At 42.0% G+C, this 26,697-nt stretch overlaps 1 protein-coding gene across 8 annotated transcripts in view; it reads left to right on the top strand.

Annotated features, from left to right (window-relative positions):
* Positions 1 to 26,697, top strand: part of LOC137334765 (ELKS/Rab6-interacting/CAST family member 1-like) — a 1,087,823-nt gene that overhangs the window by 83,389 nt on the left and 977,737 nt on the right. For all 8 annotated transcript variants that reach the window (XM_067999707.1, XM_067999706.1, XM_067999704.1 and 5 more), the window contains exons 4-5: positions 2,508 to 2,582; positions 6,056 to 6,211. In XM_067999707.1, coding sequence (XP_067855808.1) covers positions 2,508 to 2,582; positions 6,056 to 6,211 — 231 coding nt within the window. The remainder of the gene's footprint in view (positions 1 to 2,507; positions 2,583 to 6,055; positions 6,212 to 26,697) is intronic.

Genomic DNA, 26,697 nt, shown 5'->3' with positions numbered 1-26,697 from the left:
CCTCCTCCTGATGGTCGAAGTCACCAACCTGCACACTTACCCCGGGGTCCGGAGACATGTACCTACCTTGCGGACCCCCTCAGATGTACATCTTGCGGATGGGGGCCGCCGTAGCTGCAGTCATGACCACCTCGGAGGGCGAACAGCCTCGCCATCCACGCCGTCAACCTCTGACACGTGGAGCTCCACAACAGAGTGCTGTGACACATCCACCTGTACAGCAGGAGGGAGGGCTACCGCAGAGAGAGATGCGTCGCAGAGGGCACTACCCTCGCCACACGTTCCACAGACCAAGGCTCAGCCTCCTGGACCTCTCTGAGCAGCAGTGCACACGGACGCTCAGAGTCAGTCGACATGTAGCCGTGGACATCTGCAGCCTCTTTCATGCCGAGCTGCTCCTGGCTGGCCCGTGCACCATCTTCCTACCTGTCGCTGTCAAAGTCACCACTGCCCTCCCGAACTTCTGCTCCACAGCCTTCCAGGCTGCAACCGGGGACATCCCCGATGTCTCTCAGTCGTCTGCGCAGAAGAGCCCTGCAAATACACCTACACCCACTCTGCAGTGATACACTGGGTGGCATCAGTGGTGGGTCCTCATTGGGATACCCAGGAGCGGGCATTATTGCACAAACCGGACAGGATTCACGAAGACATGGCAGCAGTGGTGCCAATATAATGTGTGATGTGAGTTGTTCTTTAATTCAATAGAAGTAAGAACCATGACAAACCCTCAAACGCCCTTGTGCATCCCCTTCATGCTCACGACACGTTTGCCTTACGCTGCCTACTGCACATATGTGATGCATGCCCTGTGGCTGCAGCACAGGTGGTGGCAGGTTGAGTGAGGCTGGCCGTGAGAGAGATGCACGAGAGGGTGAGTATGGGATAGAGCCATGAGATTGTATGAGGATTGGGTGGCGGGGTGAGTACTGCCGAGGTGAGTAGGTGCAGGTAAGATGAGGATGAGGTTTGAGTGGGTATGAGGGGTGATGTGACAGAGTAGTGGTGGCAGTGCCGAAGGAGATGTGGGGTGGGGGCAGTGTTGTGACAGGCGGAGTGTAGGGGAAAGACTATGTGTTCTCACTGTGGCTGACCTACTGAGGTCATTGGAGCGCCTCCTGCACTGTATTCAGGTGGGCGATATGTTGGTGGCGCTGGTGACCCCCTCTGCCACCTCGAGCCAGGCCGCCTTGGTGGCAGAGGCAGGCCGCTTCCTCCCGCCCGCCGGGTGGAAGATCTCTGTCCTCCCCCTCCTCCTCACCCCATCTAATGATACCTGGGGTGAGGCATCATTAAACTGGGAGCAGCCTTCCCCCTGGGCTGCTCTATGCTGTAATTTTTGCTGTTTGTGGCAGCATCTGTCAGTGGAGGACTGCCCCTTTTAAATAGAGCGCCTCCAGCTGACAGATCTTACTGCGCATGCGCAGCCCGCCCGACGCGCAGATCAGCAGCGGGGAACCCGGAGGAGCAGGTAAGTGAATCCAATTAGTGTGTTGCCTGCTACGATCGCGCATGCAACCCACTAATTTCACCGGGCGCCATGTGTCTGTAAGACAGAGGGAGCCAACATTCCACAGGAAATGATAACTGTGATATTGCTGAGGCAGTTAGGTCTGACAAGACGAAGTCTAACATCAGGCAAAGTGATTGGGAAGATTGCAGAGACAATAGAAGTGTGAAACAGACACATTGAAGACCAATTGTCAGAAACAGATATCTATAATCCCAAGGCATAATCGAAGACTCAGGACATTGACACAGACTAATCCTGCTATATTAATTGCAGGAGTGTTGTTCAGATAATTGGGTCACCTTTGAGATTGGCATACAGAGGGTGAGACATCTTAAATGCCTGCATCCGAACAATCCAAATTAAGATTGTGGAGCAAAACAGGACATGCAGGGGCATGCCTACACAGAAAGATAAGGACATGTCCCTCCCCCATAAGATAGATAGAATTGGCAACAGTTAACCCCATAGAAAAAGATGTCTTACAAACAGTTAACACCATGGAATCGATATCCAAAAGATGTCTGGAACTATTGGCATCCTGAGGAGGAAGATGTCCAGGACATATGACATCTTGAGGCTAATGTCATTAAGCAACTAGAAGCAAATATGCTTCAGAAAGATATTAAGAACTGGGGCATTGTCCCACAAAAAGCTAGAAGCTTCTCGGGACGGTGTAGGTCCATATACCCAATGAATCAGGTCTGATTAGCCTGATGTCTCCTAGGGACAAGCAGATTGTACAGTACTTGTTTATTTGATATAACTGTATTAAAACGTTATATAAATATTTGTTGTCTAACTGCATTAGAACGTTGTTCTTGGGTCTACAATAAAGCTTGCATGTTCGGTCACACTTGGGCCCGAATCATCGTGGAAGTTATTATTAAGAAGCATTAACAACCCTTAGCATTAATAACGTATTTCCAACAGACTTTATCATATTCAGTGTTTGGCTTTATTATGGCCTTTATTATACTCTACTTTAACTCCTCAGGACATACAGCGGAGATTTGAAGTGGCACCAGAATCAGCGAAAACAAAAGCATTACAAACGGTGATTGAAATGAAGGTAAATCATGATCTTCATTTTTCTTGTGTATAGTTATTTTTAATTGTGATGTGGAGATGCCGGTGATGGACTGGGATTGACAATTGTAAACAATTTTACAACACCAAGTTATAGTCCAACGATTTTATTTGAAATTTACAAGCTTTCGGAGGCTTCCTCCTTAAGTAAATGTCAGGAACTCCTCGAAGCCTACGCATTTATAAATCACAGAACGATACATGGTGATTACAGACAGTCTTTGCAACTGCCCGTTGCCAAGGCAATCACCGTGTTCAGACAGAGAGGTGTTACCTACAGAGCCCCCGTATATATGGTCAACAAAACGCTGCGACAACGGATGAACGGACACCGCGCAACAATCGCCAGACAGGAGGGTTCCCTCCCAGTCGGGGAACACTTCAGCAGTCAGGGACATTCAGCCACCGACCTTTGGGTAAGCGTACTCCAAGGCGGCCTTCGAGACACACGACAACGCAAAATCGTCGAGCAGAAATTGATAGCCAAGTTCCGCACCCATGAGGACGGCCTCAACCGGGATCTTGGGTTCATGTCACGCTACACGTAACCCCACCAGCGAACAAAAGCTATCTGTTTTTAATATAACGGGTCATTTGCTGGCTTTCTCTGCCTTCCGGATGTTTCTGCCTCTTTTTTTTCCTGTTTTTTTTTGTTGACTGTATATTCGGGGGCTCTGTAGGTAACACCTCTCTGTCTGAACACGGTGATTGCCTTGGCAACGGGCAGTTGCAAAGACTGTCTGTAATCACCATGTATTGTTCTGTGATTTATAAATGCGTAGGCTTCGAGGAGTTCCTGACATTTACCTGAGGAAGGAGGAAGCCTCCGAAAGCTTGTAAATTTCAAATAAAATCGTTGGACTATAACTTGGTGTTGTAAAATTGTTTACAATTATTTTTAATTGGCAGATCTATAGTAGATATTGAGCTCAGTGGTATCGGTGGGGGTTCAAAAATTGAGTATAATAAAACCAGATTAAAAAAAACAGGTGTTTGTCACCACATACTACACAGATGTGCATTTGAAGAGGGGACAAAAATGTGAGTTTTGAATGTGCATTTTCTATTTTGGCCAGCTTTGAATACAGAGACAGTTGATTTGGATTTCAGAAGAATTGAGGAAATTCAAGGACATTTGGCACCTTTTGACTTAGTCTTGGGATTTATATATTAATTTTTTCTTTTTCCAAAACCAGTAAATTTGTTGTGACTCTTTAACTCTGACTGTAAACCTCTGTGTGTGAGAACTAATTGGAACAAAAGCTGAGTTGATAACCAAGGTAATGCAAAAAACACTGAATTCCTGATCTGTGGGGTTCATAACTCTGTCTGCTTAGTAACCCTGTGGAGCTATCAGCCTTGTTGAGATATTGGACTGTGACCATTGAGTGCAAACATTTACTAATAATTAGATGGAATGATTATTCAAGAAAGTAGAATTAATTATTCACCAATGATTTTACTATCTGACTCCTGTTCCTATGTCCCTGTGCATTAGATAATTATTACTGTGGCGGCTTTAATCTGCTGTAATTTTCTTAGGCACAATCATCATTCAAATCATAGAAATTACAGCACAGTAGAAGGCCATTCAGCAATGTGCCTGTGTTGGCTCTTCAAATGGAGCTGTCTACTTTAATCCCATTCCATGAAGTTTTCCATATCATTTCATATTCAAATCCTTTTTTCACTGTTATAGACTCTGCCTATATAACTGCTTTTGGTAAAGTACTCCATGTCGAGAGTCGGGTTCTAGGCTTCTTTGAACTTCATCCGTAGCTAGTGGACAACATTCATGGTGTCCGTGTCATCCAGTTTTCCTTCCCTGTTTGTTCCATCCTTGTCTTAGCTCAAAACCCATGTCTCTCTTTAATTTCTTTTCCATTTCCCATCCTGGGCTCTCTGAACTTATCTCATCCATGTGACCTGCCTCCTGCTCCCTTGACCCCATTGCCACTGAACTGTTCACTACTCAACTTCATTGTGGATGGAAAATTGTGATTTTCCAAGATGCACAGTTAGTGGGAGAGGTATCTCATTCATTGCTGTCAGACTCAGAAAATTTACTCCAATTTGTTTTTAGTTTTCATGGTATTATGATGCACAGTGGAAGTTAATGCTTAAAAGGCAATTTACAGTTAGATGTTATTGTCTTGATAGATCTGTAAAACCTAAAAAAACAAGTTTACCTTCCTTTATTGCAGTGTTGTCCCATACTATAAACCATGGTGCCACTCTTGACTAATCAAGTATGTCATTACTATTGGAAGAGCACAGTAGTCTACCACCAGTTGTTTGATGGAAGTTGCACTAATCAGTGGGGAGGGAGAAGAGAGGACATTAAACAGTCAAAATGTTACAGGCTTGGCCCAGTGTATTTACTTAAAGGGGCAAAATGAATAAGTTTATAATGCAGTCAAATTTTGTTATTTGATAGTTTTGTGAATTGATGAAGTAGTTCTTAATGGTGATTTATTGTGGCTTAAGCTCAACAATTGATATTTAATCAGGAAAAAGGTTTCTATCAGATGATCACTAAATTTACTATATATGAAGGATTTTGTTTGTTTTTAAATTAACCAAGCTTATTGTATGGGAGAAGGGTTGCATTGCAACTAAAGTTTGCACGAGGTGGAGGTAGTTTGTGGTGTGGAATTTGTTTTGTTGAAGTTAGGGTGGGAGCATTGTTTGGTATGTCAGCATGTTTGTGATGAATTTGTTGCAGTGGGAAGTGCAGCTGTAACTTTATCATGGCAGTTTGAGACTTGTCCTTAATGTGTACTTGTGTTTTGCAAGAGGAATCTTCCTTGAATGCAAAATGCTTTTAAGAATCCCTATGCTCGCTGCAGTATTTAAACTGTGTTGCGACTTGTTCTATATTTATTCTTGGGATGCAGGTGATTTTATTTATTGCCCATCCCTAGTTGCCTGGAGGGCATTAGGAATCGACCACGTAGTGTAGGACTGGAGTTGCAAGTAAACCAGACCAGATAGGGGTGGTAGTTTACTTTCCCTGAAAGGCATTGGTGAACCAGTTCGGTTTTTACGAGTGTCTGGCCTTTTTCTGGAGCACGCCCACAAATTACCAAATTTATTGAGTTCAAGTTCACAACTTGCTGTAGTGGGATTTGAACGAGTGACCTCTGGGTTGCTGGTGCAGTATCATAACCATTAGGCTTCTGTACCCATTTACTGAATATTCTAAATAATCAAGTACTTTTAGTAGTAGAATGATGTGGTAAAAATTTACAAGCAAAATACCACTTTGTGTTCGTACTGTAGATGACTGAAACTTAGATATTGGTTATTGTGTTGATGTCATATTGTTACGAATAATAACGCTCCTGTGAAGCACCTTGGGATGCTTTACTATGTTAAAGGCAAGTTGTTATGTAAAACACATTGTATTAGAGTAGTCTATAAGACCTGTTCTCCAGCTATTTGTGTTTACTGTAGGACAGTAAAATCTCCTCACTGGAACGGAATATTCGAGACCTGGAGGATGAAATACAGATGCTCAAGTCAAATGGAGCCCTGAGCACTGAGGAGAGAGAGGAGGAGATGAAACAGATGGAAGTATACAGGAGCCATTCCAAGTTTATGAAGAATAAGGTATATAGCCCTGGTTTGATATTGAAGAATTGTATCAAATATCAATTAAACTTTTTTCAGTGACATAATATGCAAAGTGTTTACTACTTGTGTGAAAAATGAACGAGACTGTTCCTTTCAATACAAGCATTTAACCCTTTTGCTGGCTGTTATGTCATAAAACCTCAAAGTATCAATTGGGTTTGAGAAGTTCTCTAAGTGTTACGTTTATCAATTACTTCTGATTTATATTTGTAAAATTCACATCCATTTCATTCACACAAGGTAGAACAGTTTTTGTAAAAATATGAACCTCTCTTTTTGTTTTTCCATGTTATATTTTCATCTTTTTTTGACCCCCTTTCAGAGCTCTCCAAACCACACCAGCTGTGGCTGAGAGGATAGATGGAAGGCCTGCTCTGAGGCTTCCACCTTTGCACTTCTAAAATTAACTAAAAGATGATTATAAGTGACTTGTTAATGGCTCCCTCTGACTGTTTGAATAGTTAATGCTTGGACTGTTTTAATGGACTTATGACTTGCCATATGTTGAAGTAAACAATTTCATGCTTCCTCCCACCCCCCCCACTTATTGTCATGAGAGTTTACATATTGCAGTATATCAGAACCCTGCAAAGTTTCTGGTTTGTAGTAATCCTTCCAGGTTGGCATTTCGTGGTAAGACATGTATCTTGCATATCATTGCTCAATCGTGAGCAGGTTTCCAGTGATTGCTTTTGATTTTTTTTTAATTTGGAGATTTGAGAAGAATAATAACAGATGGAGCAGAGTACCAGAGAGGGTATGAACAAGTGGTGCATATCCAGAAGCTACAATTTTATAAAAACAGGCTACTAATTAACTGCTGATATTGCTTGAATGGGGACTCAAATTCTTCAGTTACAAATTCCAATGAATCCCCAGTTAAGTATTCTTAGTGTTGCATCCAAAATTGTGTTTTTTTTTAAAAACAAAAAAATTCTTGCCTTTTGTCTTTGTGGAGTCCCCCGTATCCCTAATCAAGGGAATGGCCTGAAGATTGTTGTCAACTCTTCATAGGAAAGATCTGACTGTGACTCCTCCTGACTTTTTTTCCTCTCCTTAGGGGAGTCACGCCCTTACTGTAGCACACTCGCCTCTGAGTCAGAACTTCTTTGATTCCACCCAGTGTCCAGAGACTTGAGCACATAATCTAGACTGACACTTCATCGCAGTACTGAGAGTGCTGCACTGTTGGAGGTGCTGTCTTTCAAATGAGACATTAAACCCAGCCCCATCTGCCCTTTCAGGTGGCATAAAAGATTCAATGGCACTATTTGAGGAAGAGCAGGGGAGTTCTGCTCCTGTCCTGGCCAATATTTATCTTTCAACCAACAACATTAAAACAGATTTCTAGTCATGTATCCTATTGCTGTTCGTGAGACCTTGATGTTGAGTTTCCTTATATTACAACAGTGACTACATTTCAAAAGTACTTCATTGGCTGCAAAGTGCTTTGGGACATCCTGGGATTGTGAAAGGCACTATATAAATGCGAGTCCTTTCCTTTCCTGCTGATATGGTTGAGACAAAGATCACACATGGGAAATCTGTCTTGTTACGTGCCACCTGTTTTTAAAAAAAAATAGTTGTTCAATTTGTAGAGATTCCTGGTTGATGTACATTATATCTAGTTTTGGACTAGTACAGGAAATCTCAAGGATAATAGGGTAAGTTATACATATCTGCAATCCCACATTTGCAGATCTCTACAGGCCAGGAGTACATATTGAGAATTTGAATGCAGAGGTCAGTGGATTCTCTCTGCAGCCCATAAATCTCTGCTGAGAGGATGAACTCATAAAATCTACCCTGATATTCCTTTTGTTGTCCTGCCTGGTACATTGCTAACTATGTAATGACTCAGTTGTGATGGTACAGGTGCATCCTGTAACTAGTGTTTTTGCAGTCTGCAGTAACGTGTTCCTTAGTAACTAACAGGTTGAAGCTGTCAGCACCAGATTATTAATTCTTGAGGCTATAGGCACTGCCACACCGCCTGCCAAGCCTTTCATTATAAACAAAGCATGTAGTAAAATGCCTGAAAAAATAGAACTGTAGAATGTCTATGGGGTTTTTGTTCCTGTGGAGAGCATTTTTGTTTATTGACTATTTTTAAAAATTACCTTTGCTTATAAGGTTCCTCATATCTGAACAAATAAATGTTTTATAATTAGTAAATGCTAGAATTTTTTAATCCAGCGGCTGTATGCAGCTTTTCTCCATTAAAGTGAGTTTTACCAGAGTCCCAAATTTGGCTGGAGCCCCTGTCGTAGACTCATGTTAATCTGCTCCTGCAAGTCACTCACAACCTAAAGTTGATGTGCTAATCTTCCCTCCCTGCCATCATTCCAAATAAATAGATGTAATAGTGCTGCTGTTAGACCCAAATACTGCTGGGATATATTTTGTTTTCAATAACTGCCCAAGAATATTTAAAAAGGTGGTAATAGTCATTCTGTTAGGATTATGCACTGAGTGCTAATCAAGAAAACTGGAAAGAGTGTTTGAAACAATGGAAAATGCACATCAGAACCAAGAGCAATTGCCTTCCCTTTATGGGGTAACTCCTAAATGGAGATAATTTTAAGCTATTTGTGTCAATCAGGTTCTGACTATGTAGCATCATACATTACATGCAAATACCTCCAGAAGTTGCATGAAGAAAATATGCATCTGTTTTCTTTTTAATTGCCTTTGTGCCTTTGGTATGTGCCCCCAGTTGAATGCAATACATGAATAATGCCCTAAATTCCTCATGCTAGAAACTACACCAAAAAAAAATCTACATGCTGTATTTTCTTAAATTGTAGTCAGACAGAAATCCTGGTACCTCCCAGCTGATGTGATGCAATGTTAGTTTGGACCCAATATCTATCTATTATAATATTTTAAAATTCTTGTGTAGGTTGTGTGTTCTATGTTAAACATGCAAATTCCAATGTTAAAAGTGTCAACATTTGCATGTTATACTTCCTGTAACTACAGTTTGATCGCCTGTGGCATTTCTCATGGTGAGTTGGATTGCCCACCTCAACTACCCTGCCCTGGTCTGTTTGAAATGCTCATTACTGTTTTATTAAAGAAATCCTTCCAGATAGTTCATTTTGATGAGTTTGAAGACATGTCCCTTTTTAGAACGGAAACCTTTTTCCAGCTGTGTAGCTCTTATCAGCTTTCCTTCAAAGGACAGCTAGAGGCTTTGGCCTCCAAATATCTCTGCTGACCATGGCGTGATCCTGTATTTGTAAAACAGGGAAGCTTTCAGATTGCCTGCTAGTGTTAGTCAGCAGGCGTGGAAGAATGTGCCTGATGGGTGAGAATTTTTAATCCAAATTTGTGTGTACTAAGCATGTAAAAGGAGCACAGCAAATTAAGGATTGAGTGGCCATGTAAAATTCCTGTCTTGGACCTCAGTCTTATTTCAGAGGGCGATTGAATGGTATTGGATGCTGTCATTTAAATACCACAGCAGGAGAGTGGGTCCGACAGGATGGGGAGAGACAGAAAAAAATACACTAGAAGGAAAAATTGAAGACAGTAAATCATATTTTTAATTTTGATGCCACATAACCAGAAACAGCAGTCTGAATCTGGACAACCCAGATCCCAGTTACAGTAATACTGGAGCAGTTTACATAGGTATTTCACTTTTCAACCCTTCAGCTCAATGTTGAGGGGCTGTCAGCTACAAAGAGCTCAGTAATAGAGAACCTCTTGACCTGTTTAAAAAGTTGATATCTGTCTCTAAGAAATGCATGTAGACTCCTTCTTTGCCAGTAGGTTTACGGTAAGGGGCTATGACATTTAGTTACAATCTTCATGGAAAACATGGAAGACCCACTTACGTGAAACCTGATATTGTTGATGTAGAGGCCTTACCAGTTACTTCACCTCACTGATATTGTAAGAGTTGGCCAATTTCAAGTTGCGAATGTTTATAAACCTCCTGATGAAGCATGCAATGCCCTCATCTTACTGACAGTTCAACATCCATCCATCTATGTTGGGGATTTCAACAGCCACCACGCCTGATGGCGCGACAGAGAATCTGAGAAAAATGAACATGGATCTCATAGTCTTGGGGTTCTTTGGATGATCTACTTTCTCTGTGTGATCCTAAGCAGCCAGACACATTCTTTCTGCATGGTGGAGGCAGAATTTCTTTCCTGTCTTTAGCTGAGTCACTTCAGCGGGGGACTAACCGTTATCAGCCACTTCCCGTACAGCCAGTATCATCCAATTCTTAGTCTGATAGGAGTGATCCCTATAATAACTATGATCCCAAGAATGCAGTGGAACTGCAGAAAAGCAGACTGGAAAAAATACTTGGAGCTGACTGACAAATATACAATATGCATGCCACATAATAATTCAGTAGAAAACCTCACTTCTCCAAAGCATTCTTCAAAGCAGTCACTAAATCTATCCCATGTGGCCGTCAAAAGTCTTGTATACCCTGTTATATGGGAAATGTGCAGTACTTCTGAAGCAGTGTGAAGAATCTGGTCTAGCAGAAAAGCATAGTCATTCATAAGGAAGTTTGGAGCAGCACAGAAACCACCACCTCTATCAGTGTAAAGTGTGCCCCAACAGTGTCGCCACACACCTAAATAACACGGCAAAAGCCAACAGGGATGAATGCTTTGAAGAATCAATAAAGGGAAGTATCACAGATTTCCAGAATCTGCAGTATTTTGCATTTTGTTTCATCAATTTTTATGTCATCCAAGAGAGCAAGATGCATAAAATATGGTGGAACGCCAGGGTGATAGCTATGCCAAAACCAGGGAAGAACCACAACCTCCCAGCTAGCCACCATTCTGTATCACTGCTGAGCTGTGCTCACAAACCTCTGGAATGGCTAATTCAGTGAAGAATTATCCCCACAGTAGAACACGCTCTAAAGGGTGACCAGGCAGGCATCAGACGAAATAGAAGCACTTGTGACTCAATTCTTGCTCTTACCACCTATATAGAAAATGGTTTGCAACAGAAGGAGAAGACAAGATCTGTGCTCCTTGACTTGATAGCATTATATAATACCATCTGGCACACTGGCCTACTGGTCAAGATGACACCTCGATGATGATGTTTGGAGACAGATAATTCCAGGAAATGTTGGGCAATAAGCTGAACGCATGAAGGATCCTGAAGAATGGATACCCCCAGGGAACTGTTCTTGCTCCAACTCTTTTCAACATAATTACAAATTATCTGCCTCCAACAATTTTCAGGCCATTCAGGTATGCAGATGACATCTGCCTGATTTCAAGAGATAGGAACAGGTGTGGGCCATTCAGCCCCTCTAGCCTGTTCTACCATTCAATTAAATCATGGATGATCTGTATCTTAACTCCATCTACCGGCCATGGTTCCGTAACCCTTGCCTAACAAAAAATCAGTCAATCTCAGTTTTTAAATTTTCAATTGACCTAGCCTCATCAGCTTTTTGGGGCAAGAGTTCCAGATTTCCACTACCCTTTGTGTGAAGTGTTTTCTGATATCACCCCTGAATGGCCCAGCTCTAATTTTAAGGCTGTGCCCCCTGGTTCTGGACTCTTCCACCAGAGGAAATAGTTCTCTCTCTCTCTCTCTCTCTCTCTCTCTCTCTCTCTCTCTCTCTCTCTCTCTCTATCCTATCAAATTCTTGAATCATCTAAAACACTTCAATCAGATCACCCCTTAATCTTCTATATTCAAGGGAATACAAGTCTATGCCATGCAACCTGGCGACATAATTTAACCCTTTTAGCTGTGGTATCATTCTGGTGAATCTGCGCTGCACCCCCTCTAAGACCAATATATCCTTCCTGAGGTGCGGTGCTCAGAATTGAATGCAGTACTCCAGATGGGGTCTATCCAGAGCTCTGTACAGCTATTTTTGTACCTGTCCACTAACTTTGTGATTTCTGTGCTTAGACCCTTAAGTCTCTCTGCTCATTCACAGTTCCTAGCTTCTTGCCATTTAGAAAATACTCTGATCTATGTTTGTTAGGTCCAAAGCAAATGATTTCACACTTTCCCACATTGAACTCCATTGGCCACAGTTTTGCCCATTCACTTAATCTATCAACGTCCCTTTGCAACTTTCTGCTCCCAACTACACTATTTACTGTGCCATCTCTCTTAGTGTCATTGCAAACTTAGATATTCCTTCATCCAAGTCATTTATAAATATTGTGAAAAGCTGTGACTCCAGTACAGATCCTTGTAGGTCACCACTCGTCAGATCCTGTCAATTTGAGTACATACCCATTATCCTTACTCTCCTACCACCTAACCAATTCGCTATCCAAGTTGATAGGTTGCCTCCAATTCCATGCAATAGTCTCTTATGTGGAACCTTGTCAAATGCCTTCTGGAAGTCCAAACTCATCCATATTTCCAATTACAGTATCACCTGTGTCTGTCATTAAGGGACCCGCAATACTCTTAACCACTCTTCTCTTAATATATTTGTAAAAACCTTTAGTGTTGCCCTTGATATCCCTCACAAGCTTTTTCTCATATTCCCTTTTTGTGGCTCTTGCCACTTTCTTTGCATCCCTTTGCTGTTCTTTATATCTTTCCCTGTCTGCGGGATCTCTACTGTTCTTCCCCTTTGTATAAGCCCTTTCTTTAAGTTTTATATCATCTCTCACTTCCTTTGTTGACCAAGGTTGTTTAATTACAGAAGTAGAGTGCTTGCTCTTTAGGGGTATGTACATGTCTTGTATTCTACAAAGTACTTTTTTGAACACTTCCCACTGATAATCCCTAGTTTTATTCGTTAGTAATTCTGCCCAGCCTAGTGTGGTCAATTTCTGTCTCATCCCTCCAAAGTCAACCTGACCTAAATTTAAAATCTTAGTTCGTGACTCACCCTTCTCCCTCTCAAACCTTGTGTTAGAGACTTCAAAAAGATTGAGGACAAATTAAATGAAGACATGGCAACCATCAGTGACTATTGCAAAAAGTGGAGATTTAAGTGCAGTGTGTCAAAGACAGTGTCTTCATGATTCCATCTTAATCATGCCAACGCTTCGGGAACTCAACATCTTCTTGGATGGAGATCGGCTGGCACATGACCCAAAGCCAGTATATCGAGGAGTAACTCTAGGTAACACACTTAAGTACAAGCACCATCAAAGACCACCTCACCAAGGTAGCTCAGAAGATAGAGAGCAGAAATGGCCTCCTGAATAAGTTTGCTGGTTCAACAGGGAGCTAATGCGCAAACATTGCATAGCTTGGCGCTAGCTCTCTGCTACTCGGTTGGAGAATATTGTGCTCCTGTGTGATTAAACTCTTATCACACAAAACGAGTTGATACACAATGAAATTAAACAATGAGAATAACAACAGGGACTATGAGACCAACGAACACCGAATAGCTACCAGCCCCTTAAAATATAGGGCCTCCTAACATCAGGTGTCATATTACAGCAAAGAATTTCCTTGAGTAAATACAGGAGATGCCACAAATGCCACTTCTGAACTATGCTACCAACCATCTCCACGGCAGATGCTGCCGCATTATGGCGAACAGACTGGGGACGAGATGCTCCTAAGAAATTTCTTATCACCCAGGCTGATAGGCTGCCTGGCTTCGAGCTGCCGCACCATTTCTCATGTAAGTTTGACCATTTTAGAGTGGGATGGAAAGGTGTATGGAAAATGACCACATCTGGGGACTCTGACCCACTGTGTAGCTGCAGTGCAGTTCAGGACAACAAGCATCTACTGAAAAACCAGCATGAAATGAGCAGCCAATCAGAAGGACTTAGCAGACTCGACAATGCTGACCCGAAGCTACTGAATGACTAAAGCATATATGATGTCAACCTGAGTCCTGTGATATTTTTGACTTATCTTCCTACTTTGTAGTTTGTATTTTGAATTTTTTTCCCAATCTTGTACCACTTATGCATTCGCAAGTAATATAACAATGTCACATAACATTGGAAAATCCAATTAGGAGTGTTACCGACAAGCATCACAGGCAGCAGAGTTACACAGGGCTCTGACATGATATACTGATTACTAGTTGATGTCTGCTGTTGCAAATGGCTATTAAAGGCCCATATAATATTGACCTTAATTACCTGAATAGTGCTAAGCTGAGTGACAACAGTCCTTAAAAAAAAATGGTGGAAGTGGGGAAGTGCCTATTGTGATACTTATGAAAAAGAAACAGAATAAATAGCAGAACTTGAAAAACTGATAAATGTCTTTGAGTCTTGCTGCTGAAGCTGCATTATTACAATGTATGCATTTATTTATTTAACATGCAAAAGCTTAATGTTTTTAAATATAGCTACATTGCCAGTTTGGATGAATTAAAACCTTCATAGTGGATTTCCTTTACAAAGTGCCTTGAAAGAAGGGGCTGTCTTTGTTTTCTATGTTGTACAGGACAATTGAGAAATAGTTTTGTTATAAAATATAAATCATATGCTACTTTTGGATCAAATGCTACCAGAGCTGAATGAAAATCTTCTCTTAAAAAGTATGTATAACAGATTATTAAACTTATGGCTCTCCCATACACCACAACCTTTGATATAAAGTAATTCATTTCAGTAGCTCTCTCATTAATACAGGATCCCCTTATAATGCATCTTTGTTTTTAACTGGTTTCCCTTGTGTATCTTAGTATTAATATTCCACTGTTTGTTTGCCTCCTTTGGTGTTGCATTTCTTTCACTGAGTTTGTTTTTGTCCCCCAATTTTGACCTATGGGGGAACACCACGGGGAAGGGACTTTGCAGTGTTGAAAAGCATTGGTGCAGTGAAGATGCTGAGGCCAGAGAGTGGGAAAGGTTAGTGTAGCTGAAATGCCAGTGAGAAAGAATTGAAAAGGGCGACTTGCAGGAGAAGTATGTACTGGGGCTGGAAGAGCAATGGGAGGCTGTCAGCTGGAACAGTGGTGGATATATGGAAGTTGTGAATACTGCAGCAGTCTCTCAGGACATCAAGAAGAAGAAAAGACTTTGGAGCAGTGGATGCACAAAAGGTTGGGATCAAAGGCTGGAGCACAACAGGAGGTGGGTTGGTGAAGGAAAATGGTATAGAGAGGGGCAAAAAGAACAAAAGGTAAATATTCAAACAAAAAATCTCAAGTTAGAGATTAAAAACTTAAAACATAACTTGCATAAGGGAAAACAACGTAGTGTTCGAACTGGCAGAAACTTTTCAGAGGTCTGCTCCAAGGACCACCCAGTGGTCAACATAACGCATGCTCTTGTATACCAAATTTAGTATCTTGCTAGTAGATTTCTTGGGGAATTGCCCATGGTGCATCCTGTGATCAACTGATGGTGTCTTTTTGATTGTGTCACTGTGAGCTATCGGGGTATGTCTTTGTTCCTTGAAGGTGTGTGTTTTCTTTTAGAAATCTTGTATTTTTACATTGTCAGTCTCCTTAATCTTTGTGTCTTTCACTTTGTATTTGTTTTGCATTTCTGTTTGTGACTTTATCTTAGTCTCAGTGTTCACAGATTTCTCCTTGTGGCTTGATTTTTCTCTCCATGTTATCCTGATGTATGTCTCCATACCTTCTGGATAATTGTCTCTGCATCCCCCTCATTTCTCGATCTCTGTCTCCTGATTGCAGTGCTGTCCTTGACTCTTTGTTTGTATCTTATGAAGCCTTTCTGTTTGTCCCCCGATCTTTATCCCTATTGATCTGTTTCTCTTTCACGGTAACCCTTCTATCATTGTCTCCTGAATGTTTCTTTTTACCTGTGCCACAATCTCCTCTTCTGTTTTGTGCTTCTAGCTCTGTCTTCATAATTCCTTTCTGTCCCCGAATCTGTGTCTTGTATATAATTACATAGAAATTGCAACATGGAAACGGGCTGTTCAGCCCAACCTGTCTGTTTAGCCTCCACACAAGCAGTAGTTCTGATCCCATGAGCCTGCCCTGTTCCCATATCCCTTTATCCCCTTTTCCTTCATCCATCTGTCTAACCTATTAAATGTTGATATGGTCTCTGCTCTAGTCACTAGCTCCAGTAGTGCAACCCTCTTTTTTTTAAACGAAAAGTTTATCTTGTTTTCTGTCTTAAATCTTTATATTTAATCATGTACCTATGGCCTCTCGTTCTAGACCCATCAACCATTGAAAACAGTCCGTTTCTATCTACTCCGTCCTATCCTTATAATTTTAAAAATCACCACATAGTCATCTCTGTTCTAATAAACAACCCCAATTTTTCATGTCTTTCCTCATAACAGGCAGCATCCTAATGAACCTACACTGTATCACCTTTATTGCCTCAATATCTTTTCTATAACGTGGAGCCTAAAACTGGAAAAACTACTCCATAGATTTGATATAGATTTACCATTATATCTCAACTTGTATATTCTATGCGTCTTGCCATAAAACACAGTATTCTATTGGCTATTTATGTCATAATCCATTTGAGGTGCTACTTTTAAAGTATTGTGTAGCTGAATCCCCAAATCTCTCTGCTCTTCCACATCAGTCAGCATTCATCCATTCAGAGTATAACTTTTTAAAAATCAAAATGTACCACTGGCATTGAGTTCTATTTGCTACTTTGTTGCCTATTACTCCATTTTATCATCCCTATGCAGCTTCTTTTGGTCCTCTGAATTGTATATTATGCCTCCTATATTAGTTTTGTCTGCAAATTTAGACACTTTCTCTGTAGCCCGATATCCAAATCATTGATGTAGTGAAGAAAACTGGTCCTAAAACATAACCCCATGGTACACTACTACTTCAATCCACTCTTGAGAAACAGCCCGTAACACACTCTTTCCTCTCCAAACTAGTTTGTTCATCCAATTTGCTTCCCCTCTCCTAATTCCATATCTCTTGATCTTCTCCAGTGGCCGCCTGGGTGCTATCTTGTCAAAGGCTTTCTGAGAGTCAGTGTACATCACAACCACTGCATTTTCCTCATCCACCATATCTGTCTCCACCTCAGTCAAAAATAAAGATTCCAAAATTTTCCCTACCAAGTGTTAAATTTAACTGGCTTGTAATTATCCAGGTTAACTCTTTTGGCCAGAGGTGTGGTTAGACTGTATGTGGAGTACTGTGTGTAGTTCTGGTCTCCATACCACAGAAAGATATTGAAGCACTGGAGAAAGTGCAGAAAAGATTTACAAGGATGTTACCAGAATTGAGGTTAGATTGAACAGGCTGGGGTTCTTTTCTCTGAAAAAGAGAAGACTAAGTGGAGACCTGATAGAGGTCTTAAAAATCATGAAGGGGATTAATCAGGTGGATGTGGAGAAATTATTTCCACTTGGTGAGTCTGGAACAAAGGGGCCTAAGTATAAGATAGCCACTTGAAGAATTTAGGAAGAATTTGTTTACACAAGTGGTTAGAATGTGGAACTCACTGCCACATGAAGTGGTTCAAGCAGATACCATTGCGACAAGAGTAAGGAAGTCCTACTAAAATTGTACAGGGCTTTGGTGAAACCTCACCTGGAGTACTGTGTACAGTTTTGTTCTCCTTATCTAAGGAAGGATATATTTGCCTTAGAGGTGGTGAAATGAAGGTTTACCAGATTGATTCCTGGGATGAGAGGGTTGTCCAATGCGGAGAGATTGAGTAGAATGGGCTTATACTCTCTGGAGTTTAGAAGAATGAGAGATGATCTCATTGGAACATACAAGATTCTGAGGGAGCTTGACAGGATAGATGCTGAGAGATTGTTTCCCCTGGCTGGAGAGTCCAGAACTAGGGTTCATAGTCTCAGGATAAGGGAGTTGACCATTTATCACTGAGATGAGAAGGAATTTCTTCACACAGAGGGTTGTGAATCTTTGGAATTCTCTACTCCAGATGGCTGTGGATGCTGAGTCGTTGAATACGTTCAAGGCTGAGATATACATTTTTGGACTTGAGGGGAATCGAGGGATATGGGGATCGGACAGGAAAGTGGAGTTGAGAGAGAAGATTAGCCATGATCTTATTGAATGGCGGAGCAGGCCAAGGGGCCTTATGGCTTACTCCTCCTATTTCTTATGTTCTTATGGCCTTGTATTTAAGGGAAGGTTTGATGCACGCGTGAGGGAGAAGGGAATAATGCGGGGGCAGGGTGGGAAGAGGTAATTTGTGTGGGAGGAAGCTCGTGTGCGGTATTAGAATCATAGAATCATAGAAGTTTACAACATGGAAACAGGCCCTTCGACCCAACATGTCCATGTCGCCCAGTTTATACCACTAAGCTAGTCCCAATTGCCTGCACTTGGCCGATATCCCTCTATACCCATCTTACCCATGTAACTGTCCAAATGCTTTTTAAAAGACAAAATTGTACCCGCCTCTACTACTGCCTCTGGCAGCTCGTTCCAGACACTCACCACCCTTTGACATCCCAACTCCTGTATTCAATGTTCTGACCAATGAAACCAAGCATGCCGAATGCCTTCTTTACCACCCTATCCACCTGTGACTCCACTTTCAAGGAGCTATGAACCTGTACTCCTAGATCTCTTTGTTCTATAACTCTCCCCAACGCCCTACCATTAACGGAGTAGGTCCCGGCCCGATTCGATCTACCAAAATGCATCACCTCACATTTATCTAAATTAAACTCCATCTGCCATTCATTGGCCCACTGGCCCAATTTATCAAGATCCCGTTGCAATCCTAGATAACCTTCTTCGCTGTCCACAATGCCACCAATCTTGGTGTCATCTGCAAACTTACTAACCATGCCTTCTAAATTCTCATCCAAATCATTAATATAAATAACAAATAACAGCGGACCCAGCACCGATCCCCGAGGCACACCGCTGGACACAGGCATCCAGTTTGAAAAACAACCCTCAACAACCACCCTCTGTCTTCTGTCGTCAATCCAATTTTGTATCCAATTGGCTACCTCACCTTGGATCCTGTGAGATTTAACCTTATTAACACTGGCATAGATCAGTTGGGCCAAATGGCCTGTTTCTCTGCTATCGATTCTATGTAATTATTGAGGACTAGAGAGAGAACCTGTGGAGGCATAAGAATAATTCCAGTAGCTTAAATAATTGACACACTAGGGTTTTCCGCTCTTTGTCCTGGGTGTGTCACTGAACATTTTACCTGGAAGTAAACCTAGTGAAGACACTCAAAGGCATAGCAAATTGAGACTTGCCTCGGAGAGTGGTTTGGCTCAGTACAGGTGACGCTTTGCCTGTCAGCTTGCCATGCACATGGTGTTCCAGGCCTTGAATATGACACAGTGGCTCCCCTGTTGCAACCCCTCCACCTCATGGGGCCTGGTGCTGGGAAAGGAAGTGTAGGGAGGAGCACAGCTGCAGGCCTGCTCGCTGGACTAGGGCCTTGCCAGATAGTTTACAAGAATCAAAATCTGCTATCCCCTTTAATAAGAGGTTGAATACTTACATGCTTGGTCCTCTTTGCTCTTGGTACTGGGCTTCCTCAGGGTTCAAGGGGGTCTTAATGCAAAGTCCAGTGACCAATTCTGGGAGTAAAATGAGGCAGAAGGGCATAATGTCTCAGAATAATCATTGATGTGCATTTGGATTTGGGCACTAACTGAGGTTTATCTGAGCGTGTGGGGGCTTTTTTTTTTGGAAGATTAAAAGTTTGGATTAAAAGACAAATGAGTGGGGCAGAGCATAGAAAATAGGAGCAGGAGGAGGCCATTTGTCCCTTCAAGCCTGCTGTGCCATTCATTCTGATCATGACTGATCCTCTATCTCAATACCATATTCCTGCTCTTTCCCCATACCCCTTGATGCCTTTTGTGTCTAGAAATCTATCTAGCACCTTCTTGAATAGATTCAGTGACTTGGCCTCCACAGCCTTCTGTGGCAGAGAATTCCACAGGTTCACCACCCTCTGAGTGAAGAAATTTCTCCTCATCTCGGTGCTAAATGTCCTACCCCGTATCCTGAGACTGTGACCCCTCATTCTGGACACCCCAGCCAGGGGAAACATCCTCCCTGCATTCAGTATGTCTAGCCGTGTCAGAATTTTAATGTTTCAATGAGATCTCCTCTCATTCTTCTAAACTCGAGTGAATACAGGCCTTGTCGACCCAATCTCTCCTCATATGACAGTCCTGCCATCCCAGGAATCAGTCTGATGAACCTTCGCTGCACTCCCTCTGTGGCAAGTATGTCCTTTCTTAGGTAAGGAGACCAAAACTGCATACAATACTCCAGGTGTGGTCTCACCAAGGCCCTGTATAATTGCAGTAAGACATCCTTGCTCCTGTAATCAAATCCTCTTGCAATGAATGCCAACATACCATTTGCCTTCCTAACTGCTTGCTGCACCTGCATGTTTGCTTTCAGTGACTGGTGTACAAGGACACCCAGGTCCCTTTGTACATCAACATTCCCCAATCTATCACCCTTTAAATAATACTCCCCCTCTCTTTTTCCTTCCGAAGTGGATAACTTCACATTTATCCACGTTATACTGCATCTGCCATGTATTTGCCCACTCGCTCAACTTGTCTAAATTGCCTTGAAGCCTCTTTGCATCCTCCTCACAACTCACAATCCCACCTAGTTTTATGTCGTCAGCAAACTTGGATATATTACATTTGGTTCCCCCATCCAAATCATTGATAAATATATTGTGAATAGTTGGGGCCTAAGCACTGATCCCTGCGGTACCCCACAAGTCACTGCCTGCCACCCCGAAAAAGACCCATTTATTCCTACTCTCTGTTTGCTGTCTGTTAACCAATTTTCAATCCTTCCCAGTATATTACCCCCAATCCCATGTGCTTTAATGTTGCACACTAACCTCTTATGTGGGACTTTATCAAAGACCTTCTGAAAATCTGAATAAACCACATTCACTGCTTCTCCCTTATCTATTCTACCAGTTACATCCTCAAAAAACTCTAGTAGGTTTGTCAACACTATTTCCCTTTCATAAATCCAAGTTGACTTTGTCATCTAAGTGTCCTGTTATCACATCCTTTATAATAGACTCTAGCATTTTTCCCTATTATTGATGTTAGGCTAACCGGTCTGTAGTTCCCTGTTTTCTCTCTCCCTCTGTTTTTAAATAGTGGGGTTATATTTGCCACCCTCCATTCTGCAGGAACTGTCCTATGACAACCAATGCATCAACTATTTCCATGGCTACCTCTTTTATTGCTCTGGGATGCAGATTATCAGTCCCTGGGGATTTATTGGCTTTCAGTTCCATTAATTTCTCCAGCACTATTTTTACTGATACTAATTTCCTTAAATTCCTCCTTCTCACCTGACCCTTGGTTCCCTAGCATTTCTGGGAAGTTATTTGTGCCCTTTTCCATGAAGACAGAACCAAAGTGTTTGTTTAATTGCTCTGCCATTTCCTTGTTCCTCATTATAAATTCTCCTGTTTCTGACTGTAAGGGACCTACATTTGTCTTCACAATTTTTTTTTCTTTTTACATACTTGTAGAAGCTTTTACAGTCCCGCTTTTATGTTCCTTTTAAGTTTACTCTCATACTTTATTTTTCCCGTCTTAATCAATCTCTTGGCCCTTTTTTGCTGAATTCAAAACTGCTCCCAATCCTGCTACTTTTTCTGGCAACGTGAGATGACTCCTCTTTGGATCTAATACTATCCTTAATTTCTTTTGTTAGCCATGGTTGGTCCGCTTTTCCTTTTTGTATTTTTAACTGTTGCAATTCATGCATTTGTTCCTTTAGTGTTAGCCATTGCCTATCGACCATCATGACTTTTAATGAAGCTTCCCAATCTGTCATACCCAACTCACTCCCCATACCTTTGTAGTTTCCATTGTTTAGATTTAGAAACCCTAGTTTCGGATTGGACTACTTCACTTTCCATCTTAATGAACAATTCCATCAGGGACAGTCCGGCACTAGGAGCAGGGAACGGGACAGAGGATCAGTGACAGCCTGGCACTGAGACAAGGGACCGGTGCAGGGTGTCGAACAGCCCAGCACGCGGAGCAGGGAGCACTTGTGGCAACTGGTTAACCACATTATTGCGGCATCTCATTAACCAAACTCATTTGTGACAGCTCATTAACTGCATTTCGTCCGAAACCCACGTGCAGCCTCTGCCCGACTTTGAGTGATTGGTATGTCAGCCACACAGCCAGTGTGGGCTCGTGCATGTTGGTTAATGATTTATTTGCTCCACTTCCTTGCCCTCCTCTCGTGTTATTAACGTTACAATGCTAAGTTTGCACCTATTGCAGGCACTAGCTCCACTCTATTTAGGAAAGCCCTAGAAATCTTGGGACCGAGTAAAAGGGGACAGAGATCAGATGTAACAGATCTCCTTGCCCTTTGCCTTTCTAGTGGTTGGGAAATGAGCATTGCCCAGGAGCTACACTCTGGGGCTTTTGTCTTTATTGTTAAGCCAATTTAGCTAATTACATGCAGCTGTCAATCATACAAATCTTCATGTTTTGGCCATTTTTCTACAGAAAGGACTTGGGGGTGGGGAACATTTACTTTTTATTGGGTTTTTAAAAACATAATGTGTTCAGACAAGTTGGAGAAAGAAAGGCTAAGATGATTAATTAAAATCCTAATGCGTTTAAATGTGATGTTTCCTATTGGACTGCAAATAAGCAATTTATTTGCCTGTCTTGGCAATTGAAAACCACCTCACACCTATTGTATTAGAAAGTAATTGATATTTTTTTTGCTCTGAACAAAGCTATAAGGTAGAAGCTGGGACACAGGGGAGCTAAGGAATTTTTAGAAACAGGATGCTGCACAGATAATTAGGTTTTTAAAGAGTAAGCAGCAAAGGCTTTCGTTGAGACTGTGGTCAGAAATGCTAGAGCAACAGTTAAAAATCATCTTGTTTAAGTCACATAAGACAACCCACCGATGTGGGGAAGGGTGGTATGTTTATTTTGTATCGTTGTGCACAAGTAAGTTATACTTTTAGCATTAAGTGAATCTGATCATGACCGTTTTGTATGTTCACTTGCTGTGCGATAAAGCAGCTTAACGGTTAGTATCGAGCCTCAGATCACCAAATGTTTACTTGGTCTGCCTTCAGAGATTGAAGAAGTACAGGTGGAAAAGATACAAATATCTGGTCCCACTCACAAGGGGGTATTGTTACACTCCTGGACTACACTATTGTGCAGATATAGGGCAGTGAGAGTCAAATCCCATTAGACGCTCTGACCACTTGAGTGACTGATGCCACTGAAACTGAGATGGTATCTATGGCAGACCAAACACTTGCAGGTTTGAGCGAATACTTTGGGAGTTTCCTATGTGTGACTATGCAAGAAAAATTATACCAATGTTGTTACAATGTTGGTGATTTTTTTCCTCTCTAATACATTGATTTATTTAATTTGTTTTATGTTAATTTCTTAATTTATCTTCCACTTATTTTCATACCATTTTAAAAGCAACATTCTGTTTATGCCTATTTTATTTCCTTGGTGAAACCACAGCTGTTTTGCTCCTGAGATTTCAGCTCCAGCCATTTAGAAAATAAACAACAGAGGAGTTTGGCACTCCTTAAATGTATTTACCTCAATGCAAGGAGTATAGGAAATAAGGTGGATGAGCTGAGGGCACAGATAGACATGTGGCAGTATGATATCTTAACTATTACAGAAACATGGCTTGAAGAGAGTCAGGACTGGCAGCTCAAGGTCCCTGGTTACAGGGTTTTCAGATGCGATAGAGAGGGGATAAAAAAGGAGGGGGGGTGGCAATTTTGATTAAGGAAACAATTAGTTGTGGGGAGGGATGATATTTTAGAAGGAGCATCAAATGAGGCCTTATGGGTTGAGCTAAAAAACAAAAAAGGGGCAGTCACATTACCGGGAGTGTACTATACACCTCCAAACAATTGGAGGGAGATAGAGGAGCAAATATGTAGGCAAATTTCTGAGGAGTGCAAAAACAAAATGGCAGTAATAGGGGATTTCAACTACCCGAATATGAACTGGGATACAAACAGTGAGAGTGGTATAGAGGGCGCAGAATTCTTAAATTGCCTGCAGGAGAATTTTTTTTAGCTAGTATATAGCAAGCCCAACGAGGTGGGGAGGGCAGTTCTGGATTTATTTCTAGGAAATGAAGAGGGGCAGGTGGAAGAAGTAGCAGTGGGAGAGCATTTTGGTGGTAGTGATCATAATACAGTTAGTTTTAGCATAGTTATGGAAAAGGACGAAGATCGAGCAGGAGTTGGTTTTCAATTGGGGAAAGGCCTATTTTACTAAACTGAGAAGTGATTTAGCAGAAGTAAACTGGAAACAGCTACTTGAAGCTAAATCAGTGTCAGAGCAGTGGGAGACGTTCAAAGGGGTGATTCAAGGGGTTCACAGTAAACATGTTCCCACAAAGAAAAAGGGAGGGGCTGCCAAATCTAGAGCCCCGTGGATGTCCAGAAGCATTCAGGGTAAGATACGGCAGAAAAAGAAAGCCTATGATAGACCCGGGAACTCAATACTACGGAAAGCTTAGAGGAGTATACAAAGTGCAGGGGTGAAGTTAAAAAGCAAATTAGGAAAGCAAAGAGAGCATGAAAAAATATTAGCAGGTAAAATCAAAGAAAACCCAAAGATATTTTATAAATGCATTAAGAGCAAGAGGATAACTAAGGAAAGAGTAGGGCCCATTAGAGACGATATAGGTAAACTATGTGTGGAGGGGGAAGATGTGGGTATGGTTCTTAATATCTTCACAAAGGAGAGGGATGATATGGGGATTGAAGTTAAGGAGAAGGAGTGTGAAATATTGGATGGGATAAACATAGCGAGAGAGGAAGTATTTAGGGGATTAGCATCTTTGAAAGTGGATAAATCAGCAGGGCTGTATGAAATGTATCCCAGACTGTTAAAAGAAGCCAGGGAGGAAATAGCGGAGGCTTTAACGATCATTTTCCAAACTTCACTGGATACAGGCATAGTGCCGGAGGATTGGAGGACTGCTAACGTTGTACCATTGTTTAAAAAGGGAGCGAAGGATAGACCAAGTAATAACAGGCCAGTCAGCCTAAGCTCAGTGGTGGGCAAATTATTGGAATCAATTCTGAGGGATAGGATAAACTGTCACTTAGTAAGGCACTGACTAATCAAGGACAGTCAGCACGGATTGGTTAAGGGGAGGTCGTGCCTGACTAACTTGGTTGAATTTTTCGAGGAGGTGACGAGGAGGATCGATGAGGGTAGTGTAATTGATGTAGTCTACATGGATTTTAGCAAGGCTTTTGACAAGGTCCCACATGGCAGATTGGTCAAAAAAAGTAAAGGCCCATGGGATCCAAGTGAATATGGCAAATTGGATCCAAAATTGGCTCAGTGGCAGGAAGCAAAGGGTAATGGTCGACGGGAGTTTGTGTGACTGGAAGGCTGTTTCCAGTCACACGAATTTGGGGTAATGCATTTGGGGAGAGCAAACAAGGCAAGGGAGTACACAATAAATGGGGTGCCGCAGGGCTCGGTACTAGGTCCTTTGTTTCTTGTGGTATACGTTAACAGTTTGGACTTAAACGTAGGGGGCATAATTAAGAAATTTGCAGATGACACAAAGACAGGCCATGTGGTTGATAGTGAGGAGAAAAACTGCAGACTGCAGGAAGATATCAATGGACTGGTCAGATGGGCGGAAAAGTGACAAATGGAGTTCATTCTGGAGAAGTGTGAGGTAATGCATTTGGGGAGAGCAAACAAGGCAAGGGAGTACACAATAAATGGGAAGATACTGAGAGGTGTAGAGGAAGTGAGGGACCTTGGAGTGCATGTCCACAGATCCCTGAAGGTAGCAGGACAGGTACATAAGGTGGTTAAGGCGGCATACGGGATGCTTTCCTTTATTAGCCGAGGCATAGAATATAAAAGCAGGGATATTATGCTGGAACCGTATAAAACACTAGTTGGGCCACAGCATGAGTACTGCGTACAGTTCTGGTCACCACATTACAGGAGGGATGTAATTGCACCAGAGAGGGTGCAGAGGAGATTTACGAGGATGTTGCCAGGACTGGAAAATTTTAGCTATGATGACAGATTGGATAGACTGGGGTTGTTTTCCTTGGAACAGAGGTGGCTGAGGGGTGATTTGATTGAGGTGTACAAAATTATGAGGGGCCTAGTTGGAGTGGATAAGAAGGACTTATTTCCCTTAACGGAGGGGTCAATAACTGGGGGCACAGATTTAAAGTGATTGGTAGAAGGACTGGAGCGGAACTGTGGAAAAATGTTTTCACCCAGAGGGTGGTGGGGGTCTGGAACTCACTGCCTGAGAGGATGGTAGAGGCAGAAACCCTCAACTCATTTTTAAAAAAAATACCTGGATGTGCGCCTGAAAAGCCATGACCTGCAGGGCTACGGACCAAATGCAGGAAAGTGGGATTAGACTGGGTGGCTCTTTTCTCAGCCGCGCAGACATGATGGGCCAAATGGCCGCCTTTTGTGCTGTAAATTTTCTGATTCTATTTTTTTCAAAACTTGAGGGAATTATAATGTGCAGCTGTTTATATGTTTCCAACTTATCCACAACAACATTTTATTCCTGA

The sequence above is a fragment of the Heptranchias perlo genome, chromosome 18 (assembly GCF_035084215.1).
Source record: "Heptranchias perlo isolate sHepPer1 chromosome 18, sHepPer1.hap1, whole genome shotgun sequence".
NCBI lineage: Eukaryota > Metazoa > Chordata > Chondrichthyes > Hexanchiformes > Hexanchidae > Heptranchias > Heptranchias perlo.
The sequence above is the reverse complement of the archived record's forward strand: the minus strand, read 5'-3'. Positions and strand labels throughout refer to the sequence as shown.